Below are 17,994 nucleotides of genomic sequence, written 5' to 3' on the forward strand. Positions count from 1 at the left end.
TGTTATTGTAAGATTATATATTTATGCGTAGAAAACAAAAAAAAAAAAAATAGCAAGACAATTGGTCACCTGTTTTTTGTAAATGAACAAATTTTCATCAATATCTGCAATTTACAAATTTGTCCTTGGCGAAGATCAAACCTACCTCTCCTAACCTGGTTAATTATCAACGGGACTTGTGTTACAAAAGTAATTTAGTTTTTTTTTTTTTTTTTTTTTTTTTTAAATCATTGAACACAATTTAAAAATACAAGAAAAAGCCTATTTTGATGATAGGAATCACAATTATTACAAGGCAATCCACACCTTTTAGTCTTTCTTTACGAGAGATACTCATCCTACATACAAACCTTTTATGTATTAAAATCCACCGCAGCCGCCGCCACAACCACCACCGCATCCGCCGCCGTCAGCAGCATCCGACACCATATCTCCGATCAACAAACCTCCCAATGCACCTCCCAGCAATCCAGCTCCCAACCCCATACCGAATTTGTTTTTCTTCTTAGCCTGTTGTGGTGGCTGCACCGGCGGGTACCCATACCCCTGTTGAGGAGGATAGCCACCGTACCCGGGAGGTGGTGGAGGGTAACCACCGTAACTCGGTTGTTGTTGATATGGGTATCCAGCCTGTTGTTGAGGGTATCCAGTCTGTGGTTGAGGGTATCCGGCAGGGGGCGGATAATACGCACCTCCGGCTGGTGGGTATCCAGTAGCACCACCGGGTGGTGGGTAAGGTCCGGAAGCAGCGGCGGCGGGTGGTGGGTAAGGTCCAGAAGATGCACCAGATGGCGCCGCATAAGGCGGTGGATACATCGAACTAGATCCAGAAGCAACCGCAGGGTATGCTGTAACAGCGTCATCGCCCTTATTAGGCTTCGCTCCGGGATAACTTGGATAAGCGGTAAAAGGCTCATCAACCTTGTTAGGCTTCTCCGCTGGATAAGCCGTCACAGGCTCATCCACGTTATTAGGTTTTCCGGCAGGATAAGCCGTTACTGGTTCGTCCACTTTACCAACGCCGGCGGGTTTCTCCCCAACCTTATACGAAAAACTGAGTTCACCTTTTGGCTTACCTGAGGGTTTCCTCACCTGATAACTAACAAACTGTAACGGCTTACCTCCGGTCAACGCGCCATCGAGAAGCTCCTTGATCGGAACATGAATTTCCCCCAAATCCTTATCGCCGAACATCCCTTCGGTTTTGATCTTAACAACAAGCGTCAATCGGTTCTGTAACGCAGCAGATTCATCGATCTTAAACTTCATCTGATAATTCCATGTAGGATTTGAATCTCCATCCTTATCAACGTGGGTTTTCTGCTTCTGATCTTGATTCCCGGCGCCGCTGATGTAAACAACGGCGTAAACATCCATTTTTCCGACGAGATTGATTTTATTGAGTCCTTTTGCAGATATTAGTGTGAGCTCCAACGATCTGTCCGCCATGGGTAGTTGCTTAATTTGAAATCAAGTTCAGAATTTGGGGATGAAGGAATATATAGAAAGAAAAACCGAGTATCGAGATGAAGTCCACGATCTTTTCTAGACGATCTTTTCTAGGAAATGCACAATGCAATTTGATGATGTGAAGTAATATCAATGATCAAGCAAATGAGAACCGTTGGATTGTTTTGAATAAACAACGAAAAGGACGTACACGCGTTATTGATTACGTTGGGTTATTTTATATCTTTATTTTGAACACTTTATTTTCTTATTCCGTTGGTTTATATTTCAAGGAAATAAGTTTGAATAAAGAGTTCATCACAAGAATATTTAAAGGGAAAATATCACATTTTTGGGTATTTCAAAATTTAGTCACAAAAACAGATCTTTCCGATTATAGACATTGATTCCGCGGAGAACTCTCTACGGGCTCCGCGGAGTGGGGGTATTTTCGTAATTTCCCTCTTCCCCTCTTTGACAAAAATGGGTTTCCTCTTTGTTCTCCCACTGGTCCCCCGATTCCTCTTCCACTTCGATTTGTTGTTTGTGTCTCCGCATTGGTAGATTTTATCAATTTTCCAGCAAGAACGAGTACAAACCCGGTGACAACAAGTTCAACGACGTCATTTTCCGGCGACAACGACTTGAACCAGCAAAATCCGGCACCGATGGAGTGCAATTTTCCCAATATTTTCTCCGATGGATACAGATCCCGGGTATTTTTCACGTTTCCCTCTTTGGATTAATGTCGTATTGTATATATTTAAGATTCAAATGTTACGAAAATGCAATTGATAACCTTCAATATGTATAGATTTAGATTTAGGATTAACTGGTTTTGAATTAGCGAATCCAATCCGCGGAGGGGTAGGTCACTCCGCAGAGGGACCTCCTCGGAATGACCTCTAACCTCCGCGGAATGACCTTAAATGCCTTTTTTCCTCTGCAGAATGACCTTAAATGTATTTTTTCCCCTTTTATATCAATTATTTATTAAATAAAAAGTACGTTGTTATTTATTTCATAAACCGAATTAGAAAAGTAATTTTGAAACCTTGTTTTTTATTTTCAATTACTAACGTTTTATATTAAATTAAATGTATATGTTTTGTAGCACGATGATCTCGATCAAAAAACAGATTTAACTTTAAAATGCGTGGTCGGTACGATAATTAAAGACTGTTTTCCGCGCCTAACACAATCGCAACGAGTATTATTTGAAGCTTCACCGTTTGGAAGATTCTTAGGAATGCATGTCCCCAATGGTGACCCTTACTTGTGCATTTGTTGATGTTGCATTAAGTAAGGTCTCAACAAGTGTTTGAAATGAGGAGATTTCTTTTTGAGATACACGGGATGCAGTTGGATTTTGGTGAAACTGAATATATTTTGATTTGTGGTTTAAGAGTTGGTCCTTATGTGGATTTACTCCATGAAGAAAGAGGTCGGTCAAATTCAAATCTTCGTGCTCGGTTGTTCCCAGACATTACAGATGCACGTTTGCGGCTCAAAGATTTAGAAGACTACATTATGTCTCTGAATTATTTGGCACTTCAGGATGAAGATGTTGTAATGCTTATCCATCTTGTTTTTATGTTGAAAGGTCTCCACGGACGGGACGTTAAAACGGGCATTCTCGCGGCAATATATAAGCTTGCTGATAATATAGATGATTGTAACAGGTATTACATTTAAAATTTGTGTATAAATACAATAATAATTATAATAAATAAATTGAAAATTGCAGGTTTGCATGGGGTACATATTTCTGGGCCTATACTTCGGGGTTGATGCGTGGAATGTTTGAAAAAATAGAAAATTTTAGAATATTCAAGCAGGTCAATCCCAAATCCAAGAAAATATACAAGTATCCCGTTGTTGGTTTATGCTTCCGTTTAAGGTAGTTTCTAATGCATTTAAATAGTTATCATACTTTAGTTTTTTATACGATAATAGCATTGTACTTTCGTTTGTACTATATAATACCGTTGTACTTTCAGTTTTATACTATAATAGCATTATACTTACCTTTTTCTAAGATATGGATTTTGGAGACGTTCCCAGAGGCAACCCGGTATTATATACGAATGAGGCAACCCAGTATTGTTATTGTGACAAACGAGACAGAGCTCATGTTGTCGTTTTATTTTCGTTATGTCAATTGGACTCTTAACCATGAAGAGTCCCCCTCACGGAAACATAGTCCACCTATTGTTACCTCGCCTCCTCGAAGAAAGAAGTACAAGTCGAAAACATCTTCGACTGAAACTGCCACAAATGCTTCTACCTTGCAACAGTCTGAAGTAGAAAAAACTTATATGTCAAGTGACACATCAACAAGGTCGGTAAAGAAGAAGAAGATGAGCACAAAGACATTGGTGAATCGTCTAATAGGCGTTGTGGCTGACTTAACTTCTAAAGTAGACCGTGTATTACAGATTAAAGATGAACCAGATACATGGTTTGGAGAGGAGGAGGACATGGTAAATGAAGAGGAGGAAGAAACATATTACCATGGTCCACAGTTGGATTATGATGATACATCTACGCATGGTTTGGAGGGGGGAAGTTGGGCTTACACCTACGCATGTTGAGCCGTCACCAGACGTGGGTGAACATCACAAAAAAATAGTGACTCCTATTGTTAGGCTGCAATGAAAGAGGGGTGTTGCATGGTATTAGTCTACGCCGTTCATAGTGGTACAAAACTCATATTTTAAATTTGGTGTATTTATAAAATATTACGTTATTGATAATTATTTAACATTTTAATTTTTTTAGATGCAATCCACACCAAAATTGAAGAAAATCACCAAAGCAAGGAAAAAAACAGTGGAGAGTCCTGAAAAAGCAAATGAAGACATTGTGAATGAAGATAGTAATGATGTTTCAAATCATCTACTGTTAGATAGTCTTTATGCTGCTAGTACGTTAGGTTTTTGGAAAGAATGAAATATGATCTCTTCCAACTTCAACACTACACATAGGATGCATATACTCCCACTAGATGTGGAGTTTTGGTCAAGGTTACTTGCAGTTACTAACTCTGGGTGGTTAATTTCTTCGATAAAATTCGTTAAATTTTAACTACTTTTTTAGACGATAATTTATATAAATAATTGTAACATTTTTATCTTAAAATGTACATCATATTGCGATATGGAGTGGCTTGCTCATGGAAAGACGACCGGCGAATGCAATGTGGCCGATATACCCTCAAGAACTCAATTTGCAACCCGAAAAATCATTTTTTTAGGAATGTAGCAAATGGTATTGGATGTTATCCTAAATGGAAGGATGTGGATATGGTTAGTTAAGTTTAATAATTATTTATTTATATATATAATATTAATGAATTTACGACTATTTTATTTTTTTTGTTTGCAGGTTCTATTCCCCATAAACGTTGTTGGTGTCCATTGGTTTTTTGGTAGTGCTACATTTAAATATGTAACGTCTGGTTCCTGGTACGCATTTAATTATATTTTATTCATTTATGTAGAGCAACTCGACGAGCTGGGAGCCCCAAACTCGTCGAGTAGAAACCAGAATTGACGCGGGATTTTAAGTCACCTACTCGACGAGTTGCGAGCCTCAACTCGACGAGTAGGACTGCCAGAGTGAAACCTTAATTGCGGAGTTTTGCACCCTATTTAAGCATCTTAATCCCCTTATTCCAACCTCATTTACAGCCTCCAAGTCCCAAAACCCTAACCACGAAACCCTAGAGCCTTGTGTGAGATTGTGAGACCTTTTTGAAAGAAAACTTGTGCTTTTGAAGCTTGTGGAAGAAGAGGAAGCTAGATGGCTCAAGAGGAAGAGAGTAGATCCAGAAACTACACTTCATTTGCAGCATTTTCGGGTAAGCAAGTATCAAACTTGCTTAATGATTTCTTAGATCTCTTCATTTCACTTTTTATGGGGTTTTTGGTCCAAGAATGTTAGCTTTTGGGAAATGGACGACCCAAGTGGGTATTCTCCCAGATCTAGGACCTTGAAGGGCTGTTATGGCATAAAGGTGCAAACTTTATGCCATTGGAGCCCCATGCAAGCTCTAAGATGTCATTTTGGCCTTCTACGCCCCAAAAGGCCATGCATGGAGGAAAAGGCAGAAGCTTTACATGTTCAAATGATGTCTAAGGCCTAGATCTCTGTTTGTATGCTTTAGTTTGGAGTACGGATGACTTGTGGACCAAGATCTAAGTCTTAAAGATTTAGGGTTTGAGCTAAAACCGTCAAATGGAGGTATTAGTGGGTAAAGTTGGAAACTTTACCCTTAAAAAGACATTTTCAGTGTATATGAGAAACAAGAAGCTTAGATCTGAAGAGTAGGGGCTTAATCCTTTAAGATGGCCCAAACAGACTGAGGAACTCGGCGAGTCTAGAGAGGGACTCGACGAGTTGTGTCGATTTGTCCCGATTTTATACAAGGTAGAACTCGACAAGACTGCAAAGGGACTCGACGAGTAGAATCGCCCAATCGCGACTATGAGTAGCCAGGGAACTTGGCGAGTCAGGGGGGATGACTCGACGAGTTGGATCGTGATTTCTGGGTTTTTGATTTATAGAACTCGGCGAGTTGAGTCAACCCAGAACGTTGACTTTGACCAGAATGTTGACTTTGACCAGGGGTAAAATGATCATTTTACCCTAAGAAGGATTATCAGACTTTGACTAAGTGTTATTGTGATAATGATAGTCGGGGAATCGTTGGAGCAGCCGTCAGAGATTCCTCACACGAGATTTCACAGATAGCTTGCGAGGTGAATTTTCTTCTAGTAGGAACGGGTCAAAGGCACTAAGGTCGGCCCGTTTATGTATGTTAGTATGTTCCGGACTAAGGTCCGATGCCGGGCGGGGCCCAATGAAGGTTTATATGCTTTTTGGGTTTTGATCCAATGTCGGGGCGGTACCCGAAGAATGTTAGTATGCTTGATGTCTTTGTGATTCTTGCATGTGTTTGTATCTGTATGCTTCCAGACTACGGTCCGATGCCGGGGTGGTTCCCGATGAATGGTTGTATGCTTTTCGGATTTCGGTCTGATGTCGGGCGGGGCCCGAGGAACGTTTATATGTTTCTGATTAGGTGATTAAGCTCATATTATGTGTAATAGTAGTTATGATCTTATGTATGCCGACCTTTGCTCGATGTCGGATGCGGTCTGATGCCGGGCGGGGCCCGATGCCGGACAAGGCCAATGTCGGGAAGTTCCCGATGTAGCAGGGCGGGGCCCAATGTATGTTATATGTGTTTATGTGTATGGTATGTGGTAGTTTGGGGAGACTCACTAAGATTCATGCTTACAATTTTTAGTTTTGGTTTCAGGTACTTTCGGTAGCTAGGGGAAGAGCTCGGGATGATTGCACTGCACACACCATTTGTTAGCCTGCGATGTTTATACTCTGATATATTTTGACAGATGTTATGACATTTTGAGATACATGACTTATGGTTTTTATATGATGCTTGATGACTTATGGTTTTCCTAATGATATAAAATGAAATTTTTGGACTGTATTTTTGGGATGTTTCAAGTTGGTATCAGAGCCTTGCTTTGAGGGATTCGGACACACTCTCGGGTGTGTCTGGACTTAAACTGAGGACTTGGTATAATTTTCAAAAGAAAATCATTTTTATAAAAAGAATTTTGAAAAGAATTTAAAAAGAGAAAAGGGTGTGGTGCATGCAATCAACCGAGCTCAAGTAAGTACTCCCAAATTACCCATACAAGTTTATGTTATGATGTGTTTATGAGAACTACATGCTAGATTAGGGCTAAGGATCTAGGAAGGATGCCTTATGTTCCTGTTATATGTGTATGAGCTTTATGAACTGCATGCTAGTACAGATTAGTCAGCGATATGATGGCCTGATTAGGATATGCTTGATTATGTTTACTCGATGCTCAAATGTTGATTGCTTTGTGCTTTTAGGAGTTCTAGTTATCTTTAAATAACTAGTAAATAAATATGTTAAGTTGCATATTGCGATGACTAAATAATTTCAGAAGGTTAGGTTTAGCCTTATTTCCCAGCTCTCGTTTGAGTCTAACCGTTGTAGGGTAGGACCTCTCATTTGAAGAATTATCTGGTCTTAGTGATATGCAATGGTATTCGCGAGCTAGTTAGGGGAAGATGACAGAGACTTCTTATGCAGCTGATGGCGGAGAGTGGGTTGGTGATTACCCTAGGGCAAGCCTAGGATGAGATTAGCATGAGATCAGCAGTAGTAGTATAAGGGACTTGATGGAGTCACGACAGTTCTTAAGGAAAGTACGGATAGATGTGGAAGGTAGTATGGGCCCTAACTACTGAAAGTAGAGGATCCGTACTCGAATCAAGAAAGGTTGAGATGAATCCAGGGAACTTGTAGTGTGTGTGATCCCTCGAGTTATGATGAGTATTCTGATATTTGTTATGGTGTATTTTCAGAATGGTGACGCTACACACTAGACCAGTTTGCACTTCAGGCGCTGGTGAGGGGTCAGGCTCGGGCTCTGGAGCCGGGCAGTTAGACGAGCAAATGAGAGAGTTCATCTCATCTGAGGTTATGCACAACATTTTAGACCAGACTACTGTGATCTTCGATACGATCAAGGAGGGTATATTGGAGCTTTTGGATGAGAGACTGAGTGCATTCCGCACTGAGGTGGCGCCCATGATGGGGTTGCGTACACTAACATTCAGGGAGTTCAGAGCATGTGGAGCTCCCGACTATCATGGGGCTCGGGACCCCATTGCTAGCCGCAGGTGGTTGGCAGATGTCGCCAACGCCTTTCGCACCAGCAGATGTCCCGAGGGGGACAAGGTTCGACTTGATTCCTGCCTCCTGAAGGACATGGCACGAGATTGGTGGGAGGAGGTTGGGAGATCTATTGGAGATGATGTCGTTATTGATGCGATGACTTGGAGTGATTTCTCGGCCAGGTTCAGGGCCGAGTTTACACCTATGATTGAGGTGCAACAGCTGGCGAGGGAGTTCCATGACCTTTAGCAAACTACAGAGACGGTGGCCGAGATCACTGCTATGTTCACGGAGAGGGCCCTTCTCGTTCCGCAGTACGTGGCGGACGAGGAGATGAAAAAGGTCCGATATCATGAGATGCTGCGGAGTGATATCCGCCAGTTTGTGAGCCGATCCAGCTGCAAGACGCTGGAGGATATGATTGCTAGGGCTCTGGAGATGGAGCTGGATTTGGAGATGGAGAGGAAGAGGAAACCAGATGGGGTTCAGACAGGTAGTTCGGGCAAGAAACCAAAGGTATCAGATCACAGATCGAGGAGCCAACAGGGTCGCAGCCGGTGTGGCAAGTGCGGCAAGATGCACGAGGCGGTGTGTAGGGCGGGGAGTTCGGGCTGCTTCAAGTGTGGTCGAACTGGTCATATGAGCAGGGTGGACCGACTCTATGTTTAGCAGCGAGAGCGAGGCGCTACCTTCAGTAGGGTTGTGCATGTTATGTCGCCTATGTCATGGATACCCGGGATAAGGGTAAGGCGACAGTCGATGACGTACCATTCGTGCGAGAGTACCCGTATGTATTCTCAGAGGATTTGCATGGGATACCTCCGGAGAGACAGGTTGAGTTCAGGATTGACCTAGTCCCCGGTGCGGCCCCGATAGCCAAGGCAGCATATCGGTTGGCTCCTACCGAGATACATGAGTTGTCTACACAGCTGTAAGAGATGCTAGACAAGGGATTTATCAGGCCGAGTAGTTCGCCATGGAGAGCCCCGATCCTGTTTGTGAAGAATAAGGACGGGTCACATCGGATGTGCATAGACTACTGGGAGCTGAATAAGGTAACGGTGAAGAACCGTTATCCCCTCCTGAGGATTGATGATTTGTTTGAACAGCTACAGGGTGCATCTTGGTTCTCCAAGATTGATCTGCGATCGGGTTATCACCAGATGCGAGTCAGAGACGAAAATGTGCAGAAGACAACTTTTAGGACTTGCAATGGTCAATATGAGTTTGTGGTGATGTCGTTTGGGCTCACCAACGCTCCTACCGCGTTAATGGACCTCATAAACCACGTGTGCAGACCGATGTTGGACCGGTCTGTGATAGTCTTCAAAGATGATATTTTGGTTTACTCCAAGTCTCAAGAGTAGCACGAGGAGCACCTGAGGGAGGTGCTGGAGACGTTGAGGAGGGAGAAACGTTTCGCAAAGTTCTCCAAGTGTGAGTTCTGGTTGCGTGAGGTGCAGTTTTTGGGGCACCTTGTCAACCAGAAAGGTATTCTGGTCGATCCGGCCAAGATAGAGGTCGTGATGCAGTGGGAGGTTCCGAGGTCTCCATCCGAGATTCGGAGTTTTCTTGGTCTAGCGGGTTATTATCGGAGATTCATTCAGGATTTGTCCAAGATTGATGTTCCCTTGACTCGACTGACCAAGAAGTTGGTGACATTCCGTTGGGGGCCTGAGCAGCAGGCAGCCTTCGAGACTCTCAGACAGCGGTTATGCGAGGCACCGATTCTGACATTGCCGGAGGGCGTCGATGATTTCGTGGTTTACTGTGACGCTTCGATCACGGGTATGGGTGCGGTACTGATGCAGCGGGGTCATGTGATAGCTTACGCTTCGAGGCAGCTGAAGCCTCACGAGGCTAACTATCTGACGCATGATTTGGAGCTGGGGGTTGTGGTTTTCGCCCTCAAGATTTGGCGGCATTACCTTTATGGGGTTTGTTGCACCATTTATACGGACCACAAGAGTTTGAGGTACCTCATGGATCAGCCGAATCTGAACATGAGGCAGCGTCGGTGGTTAGATGTGGTGAATGATTACGATTGTGAGATCCTTTATCACCCGGGGAAGGCCAATGTGGTGGCCGATTCTCTTAGCCGCAAGGCGGTGGCGGCTCCGATTCGGGATATATGCCTGCAGATGACAGTGATTACTCTGTTGTTGGAGCAGATCCGGGAGGTGCAGTTCGAGGGAATGAAGGAAGAGCGTCGGAAGTGTGAGCGGATCGTAGGCCAGGTGGCCTCATTTGATTATGATAGTCGTAGGTTGTTGACCCTGCATCGGAGAGTCTGGGTTCCTTACTATAGCGGGGTACGCCAGGTTCTGATGAATGAGGCTCACATGTCGAGATTCTTCATCCATCCCGGGGCGACAAAGATGTATCGGGATCTTCACCCTGATTATTGGTGGCCCTGCGTGAAGCGGGACATAGCATGGTACGTAGAGCGGTGCTTGACCTGCAGGAAGGTCAAGGCCGAGCAACCGCGACCTCACGGCAAGATGCAGCCGTTGGAGATTCCCATGTGGAAATGGGAAGATATCACTATGGATTTCATCACGAAGCTTCCCAGGACCGCACGAGGAGTGGATTCGATATGGGTCATCGTGGATCGGTTGACCAAGAGTGCTCATTTTATCCCGATCCAGGAGAGTATATCGGCTGAGAAGCTAGCCGAGATCTACATACGTGAGATTGTGGCGCGTCATGGAGTGCCCGTTTCGGTGGTGTCAGACCGAGATGTTCGTTTAACTTCCAGATTTTGGAAGCGGTTTCACGACGAGATGGGTGCTCGTCACCATTTCAGCACCGCTTTCCACCCTCAGACAGATGGACAGAGCGAGAGGACGATTCAGACTCTCGAGGACATGCTACGCGCATGTGTATTGGATTTCGGTGGCTGTTGGGATACATATCTTCCGTTAGTGGAATTTTTGTATAACAACAGCTACCACGCTAGCATAGATCGACCTCCTTTCGAGATGCTCTACGGGAGAAAGTGTAGGACCTCAATCTATTGGGGCGAGGTCGGTCAGAGGGTTATGGGGAGTACGGAGGTAGTACTCAAGACTACTGAGAGGATCCAGCAGGTCCGGAGCAGGCTCCAGACTGCTCAGAGTCGGCAGAAAAGCTATGTCGACAAGCGTCGTTCAGACTTGGAGTTTCAGGTGGGCGACATGGTCCTCCTGAAGGTGTCACCTTGGAAAGGTGTCATCCGGTTCAGGAAGCGGGGCAAGCGGGGCCCCAGGTACATCGGTCCTTTCAGGGTTATAGCCCGGGTGGGCAAGGTGGCGTATCGATTGGATCTTCCAGCAGAGCTCAGCTAGATCCATAGCACTTTTCATGTTTTCCAGCTGCGGAAGTGCCTAGTGGATGACTCTGCAGTTGTGCCTCTAGAGGATATACAGGTTGATGACAGCCTGAACTACATCGAGAGACCAGTAGCTATTCTCAATAAGAAGACGAATGAGCTAAGGAACAAGAGGGTTGAGCTAGTGAAGGTGCAGTGGCAGCACCGCAAGCGCTCAAAGTGGACTTGGGAGCCCGATGAGGAGATGAGGGAGCACTACCCGGAGTTGTTTCCCGACACAGCAGACTTCGAGGACGAAGTCTAATACAAGTGGGGGAGAATTGTAACGTCTGGTTCCTGGTACACATTTAATTATATTTTATTCATTTATGTAGAGCAACCCGACGAGTTGAGAGCCCCAAACTCGTCGAGTAGAAACCAGAATTGACGTGGGATTTTAAGTCACCTACTCGACGAGTTGCGAGCCTCAACCTGACGAGTGGGACTGCCAGAGTGAAACCCTAATTTCGGGGTTTTGCACCCTATTTAAGCATCTTAATCCCCTTATGTCAGCCTCATTTACAACCTCCAAGTCCCAAAACCCTAGCCACGAAACCCTAGAGCCTTATGTGAGCTTGTGAGACCTTTTTTTAGAGAAAACTTGTGGTTTTGAAGCTTGTGGAAGAAGAGGAAGCTAGAAGGCTCAAGAGAAAGATAGTGTTGGATTAGGTGTCTAAGTGCATAACTATAACTGGTATGTACTTGACCCGAGAGTAGCATGGTCCATTTCGGGTTGCCTTCACCAGGACAATTTGATAGGATGGATATTTGAGAAAGAGGTTATTTATGATTTACCAATATATTATAAGTATAATATATTAATTGAGAAATCATATTATTTAATTAGTATTGATCAAGAATTAATTTAGAATTAATTTAGTGATCAAAAGAGACATATTAAATTAATGGGGACTGATTAATTCAATCAATAATATTTATAGTTTGGGCCACTGATCCATGTTGATTAGGGATGGACTAAATCTTTATGAGAGTCCATGAAGAATTAGTCCAAAGGGCCCATCATGTGGATTATTGGATTGCTTAAAGGCTTAAGTAAATGGGCTAGGGTTTACAAGTTAAACCTTAGGAATTCCAAACTATAAAATGAACCCTCTAGCTTGCAAAATTGGCCCCTAGTACTCCAAGGTTCATACCTAGCCGATTTCGAGCTCCTAAATCTCTCTCTCATATTCATCCAATTGTTCATGTTGTTTTTGACTTGTTTGAGGCACAACACTTGGGGTGCTTGCTCTATTAAGGCCAAAGTTCTACAAGATACTACACAAGGTAATCTTTAAACTAGTTTTTATGATTCAAATATCACCTTGTATGCTAGTTTAGGCTTTATGCTTTGGAAAAGGTATATTGCATGTATAATTAGAGAAAACTTAGATCCAAAGATTTAGAGCTGTATGTGCACCATAGGAGTGTTATTGTACCTAAAACCCAACAGTGGTATCAGAGCCATGGGTAGTTTTCTGTTATATAGTTGCATTTGTGAATTGTTCAAAGTTGGAAAAATGAAAATCTGCATTCTGTCAGCATGGACTCGCCGAGTCCACTCATGAACTCGACGAGTCCATAAACTGGCTCGACGAGTCGGACAATCTGCTGGCAGATTTTCAGGATTTTTGGCCTGGATTGGATTGGGATCACTACCACAAACTGTTTTGCATCATAAAATCTGTTTTTCTGATATGGTAGTGATTATTCTCATCCAATCAAAAGATAATTGTCAAAATTTTAAGATAATTATTGGTTTTTATGATAAACAAAATTACTTGTAAATTGTTGATTTGATATTATCTTGTTTTATGTGTTTGGTTAGATCAATCCTAGATTATATGAAAATTTTATTTGTTAAAATTGATCTAAATGTTTTTTTAATGACTTCTATAACATGTCCTCAAGTTATGGAACGTGAAAAGTCTCATCCATTAAAATGACATTAAACTCATAAGTTATGGAAATGAAAAGTTTTCAAGAGTTAGAAATTTTGTCATCAAATTTGGAACTCAAAAGTTTTTTTTAAAGGAGTTACAAATAGATCGATCTTAACGTTTTGAAGAGTTCCATAAGTTATGGAACTTGAAAAGTCTCATCTTCATGAAAACATTAACTCACCTTAAGTTATGGAGTTCAAAAGTTTTTCAAGAAATACAAAACTTGCCCTCAAGTTTTAAAAGTTGAAAAGTCTCAATTAAGAAACATTGAATTCATAGAAACCCTAGGAATTTGAAAAGTTTTCAAAAATGTAACTCATGGGTTCATAACTTAATATTAATTAAATAGTTTTAATTTGATGTTTTTGAATAGTTTAGTTAACTCTTATGGACTTTATTAATAGTTAATTAAATGTTTAATTAAAAGAGAAGATCAATAAATCCATAATAATAACATGGTTTAAGTTTAATTAAATTAAGAGTATAATTTATTAATTAAACCATCAAGTATTTTAAAAGTTTAAAATACACCTTTATACTATATAAAATTAAAAGTTTAATATATTATATGTATAAATTAAAAGTCAGTCTTACTGTTAGTAGGTCTCATTCACGAAGTCGGTCTATAAGGGGGGTATAAAGTTACTTCCTATAAAATGGTGGTTTAATGGGTGTCCACTCTCACCCACCGCTTTATTGACTGGTGGAGGGTCGTTAACCGAACGGGTAGGATAGCACATTAATTCTCATTAAAAGTATAATGAAAATACCAAGTAACTAAACACTTATAAATTCCCAATCTTAGTTACTTAGGAAAAATGTGAGTTTAATGCTAACCCATGAAATTGCACTTTGCACCTTGTTAAGTCGTTAGTGGAGCGTGTGTGGTTAACCGGCACACTAATTTGGGACTGACAATGTGTGACAAAGGGTAACTTGGTGTTAATCATGGATCAATGGAGCGTGTGTGGTTAACCGACACATTGATTGGATGATTTGTAACATTCAGTGTACCAAGCTAATTTGCATGGTTATTCACACCTTGTTTGTGATCCTCGGTATCCCAGTTACAAACTTGAAGGGCATAATCGAGACTAAACATGCCATTGAAAAAGTTCAATGAATCTCAAAGGATCTAGGAATTTCAATTCATTTAAAACCTAAAGTTCATTTTCGTTTTTTATGGTGGAAATTGGTAAATCATCATTTACATACCTTAAAATATTTTGCAATTGGATTACGGCATTCTTCTTCCGAATTGTAGAATATTGTGTTGGGTCCTAGCCTTAATATTTCATTTTGGGTGTTAATATTTCATTTTGGGTGTTATATTAAGGACTTAAATCAATATTGTCTCGAGGAAGTTGGCTGTTGACTTGGTTCTTCAATCACTTCCTAAGTCATATAGTGAGTTCATTAAAGATTATTATATGACAGACCGCGACATGACCCTTATCGATCTCACCTATTTGCTAATTGTTGCTGAATCAGAAATGATTTGGCGCACTGGTCAAACAAAGTTGATTGAAAGATCTACTTCTCAAACTTCCATGGACAATGACAATGGAAACATTGGAAGTCCAGAAAAGATTTCTCTTTCCAAGGGAAAGGGAAAGGCTAAGTCTGAGATTGTCCCATGTACCATTCCGAAAGAGTCTGTTTGCTTCTATTGCCAAGAGAAGGGGCACTGGAAACGAAGTTGCCCTGATTACCTGAAGGACCACAAGGATGGTAAAGTCAAAATGTATGAATCTGCTTCATGTAAATCCACTATCTAACTCTATTAAGTTCCTATCTGGAGATTCTTAATGCATGATGCGACAAGATTGCATTTTGATGTGTTTGTAGGATCGAAGAAAAGAAAGGAAGCTTAAAGGAAGAGTAAGCTGAGTCTGGTCACGAAGAGATGGATTTCGATCGCATGGTTCGATGATCAGATTTGTGAGCTGCTACTAGGAGTTATGATAGATTGCTTAGAAATATTTAGTAACATAGTTTTCATCTGTAATTGCATTGTAAGGACAAGTTTTTCCGCAGTTTTATAAATAAAGAAAATTTTTGATTTTATCTTATTTTATATTTCCTTATAATGACATTTGTGAAAATTGATGCTTGTATGTTTTTATATGGATTTGATTCTTTCATTTGTGGTAGTGTCTAAATTTACCAAATAAGGAAAGATTCTCATCACCTAAGTTTCAATTGGATAGAAACTTGAAATCATGCAACTTGCATTGTATGATGAATGAGAATCTTCGTCTTTGGGAAATTAATACTAATTCCTTGTTCACATGTATATGTGAGTCAAGTGAAGGACTAGGGGATCGGGTACACTTGGTTGTGCATTGGTCAGGGCCACCACAAAGAATAATAAGACTATTTGTCATGATTTACTAAAGGTTTAGTAAATAAGGTTATACTTACAAGATTAAGTATAATTCTGAATCATTGAAAAAGTTTCAATGTATGGCAGAACGAATAAGAAGAATCAATTAGGCAGAAAGATGAAAGTTTCTCCCATCTGAAAGGAAAGGAGAGTACTTTAGTATATTGTTTTATGATCATCTTAATGATTATGAAAACCATATAACAATTGATCCTCTAAGGACACCTTAGTACACTTGTATGGCTAAGAAGAGGAATCGAGAATTGTTGAAATGGTCAAATCAAAAGGTGAATCATACTTCATTCCAAAATCAAGTCTTAGGGCCATACTTCGAGAATATAACTTGAGTGACATAATCTTAAGAAAGGTTTATAACACTTATCAAATGTAGAGTAAAATGTTTCTTACTCTTGTACATTTGAAATTAGTAAGTTGTGATGTTTTGGATAAAACAAAGACCAACTAAGACCAATTGTGTGAAGTGTTATTCTTGATAAAAATCGGCACTAACTCTTGAGTATTTGTTTGTCAAGGAATGTTTCTTGACAGAGAATCTTATATATCAAGAGGTCAGTGGGAGTCTTAAAGATCTTGAAAAGTTTCAAGAACTAATCAAGAATAAACCTGTTATTAATCACTAGCACACGAATTAAGGTTTGTAACCCATCGTGTTGACATATTCTTGTTTTTGTGCCCATTCCAGTTAAGTTGAATGCGCATGTGAGTTCTACGAGTTCTCAATTGTTTGCATAACAACCTGGAAGCAATGGTAGGCCCTCGTGCTGCCAAGTGGCAAGAAATTAAGATTGAACAAGTTCAGTCGATATAAGTTTGGATTTGTCACTAACCTTGTCTTGTGATTATGGTTATGACAAATTCACATGGATAGGAACACATACACCATTAATCTAAGTGACAAAGGCTTCTCTCCGCTTCATGAAAATGATTGTGAGGAAAAATTTTCACTAAGTAGATTTTAAGGAGATAACATTTGTGATATTTGCATTCTCAAATTTGATTATGATTACGACATCAGTCTTCATAGTTCAAATTGTGAGAAATGGCAAAAAGTCTAAACATTTGAGACTTATTATTGTAAGTTCTGAAATTGGTTAGACACACATGTGATCTTTCTAAGGAAAGGTGTATGAGTTTGAAAAGCCTAGATGAACTCTTATCGAAGCATTTTGTATCAGAAAATTGAACTTTGGTAAAAAAAAGTCATATTGATTTCTAGAAGTCCAACTTATTTATGGGTACATGTCAAAGCTAGTGGGAGCATAAGTGTTATGCTAGTGGGAGCATAATTATTATGGTAAGTGTTGCAAGTTAGCAATGTTAATTATAGAAAACAAAAGTTTTAATTCGCAAAGTTGCAGGGTTTGAAAAGTTGTTTTGCTATAATTAAGGGAGAGGAATTCATACTTCATTTCGAATCTAAAATCTTTGATTGAGATTTTAATCGAATTTAGTCATGGACATATATGAATGTTATGTTGAAATGATTAAACATAAGGAAATTCTATATGTGGAAATATTATAGCGAAAGACTGGTAAAGTATCATGTCTTTATGTGAGACATTATGAATCGTATTCCATATGCTTCGGATATAGGATCGATTGCATATATAATATTAATGTGTTCTAATTTTTCCAAATGCCTAGGGCATTAAGAGGAAAATGGACTAGAACGAGATATGACTAAAATGGTTAAGCAATTGTCGAGGACAATCTGAGATTTACCAAAGATTGGTTGCTTATGGACAGTTGGAAGTATAGTATAAGTTTTGGAAGGTCTATATTGACAACTTCTGAGAAGAGGTAACTCTTGTTCAGAAGTGCTAGTCATATGGAATTATGGAAATGTTCCATAAGTGGAAGTTAATCATAAAATCTATGTAAGAATAGAAAACTTAATGCAAGAAGGATGTTCAAACGAATGTACTTTGAATATGAGACTCCGCTTCCATGGAATTGGTCCAGTAACCAATGTCCAAAGGGAATACTTTGTAATATCATTGGCATAGTCTTTGTGACCTTTGTGCATTGACATTACAAAAGGATTATTGCATTTAAGTTTCGAATCTAAATGGGAAGAATTTGGTATTCTTACACTTACTAT

General features: G+C 40.6%; 2 protein-coding genes across 3 annotated transcripts; one reads left to right on the top strand and one right to left on the bottom strand.

Moving 5' to 3' along the window:
• Positions 1 to 248: 248 nt before the first annotated feature.
• On the bottom strand, positions 249 to 1,576 carry LOC145116625 (Calcium-dependent lipid-binding (CaLB domain) family protein). Its single transcript, XM_079052946.1, has one exon. The coding sequence runs from the start codon at positions 1,447 to 1,449 to the stop codon at positions 361 to 363; it is 1,089 nt and encodes a 362-aa protein (XP_078909072.1). The 5' UTR covers positions 1,450 to 1,576; the 3' UTR covers positions 249 to 360.
• A 110-nt stretch (positions 1,577 to 1,686) lies between these two features.
• LOC145116626 (uncharacterized) lies at positions 1,687 to 6,967 on the top strand. 2 transcript variants are annotated; one of them, XM_079052948.1, is made up of 9 exons: positions 1,687 to 2,165; positions 2,564 to 3,131; positions 3,197 to 3,349; positions 3,489 to 4,149; positions 4,231 to 4,757; positions 4,837 to 4,916; positions 5,231 to 5,311; positions 6,149 to 6,535; positions 6,776 to 6,967. In XM_079052948.1, the coding sequence occupies exons 2-4, from the start codon at positions 2,776 to 2,778 to the stop codon at positions 3,538 to 3,540; spliced, it is 561 nt and encodes a 186-aa protein (XP_078909074.1). In that variant the 5' UTR covers positions 1,687 to 2,165; positions 2,564 to 2,775; the 3' UTR covers positions 3,541 to 4,149; positions 4,231 to 4,757; positions 4,837 to 4,916; positions 5,231 to 5,311; positions 6,149 to 6,535; positions 6,776 to 6,967. The 2 variants fall into 2 exon arrangements, with proteins under 2 accessions (XP_078909074.1, XP_078909073.1); XM_079052947.1 differs by lacking the exon at positions 3,489 to 4,149 and having other exon boundaries at positions 4,615 to 4,757.
• The last annotated feature ends 11,027 nt before the right edge of the window (positions 6,968 to 17,994 follow it).

This window comes from Lactuca virosa, chromosome 5, assembly GCF_052849685.1.
Source record: "Lactuca virosa cultivar CGN04683 chromosome 5, Lactuca_virosa_CGN04683_v6, whole genome shotgun sequence".
In the NCBI taxonomy this organism is placed as follows: domain Eukaryota; kingdom Viridiplantae; phylum Streptophyta; class Magnoliopsida; order Asterales; family Asteraceae; genus Lactuca; species Lactuca virosa.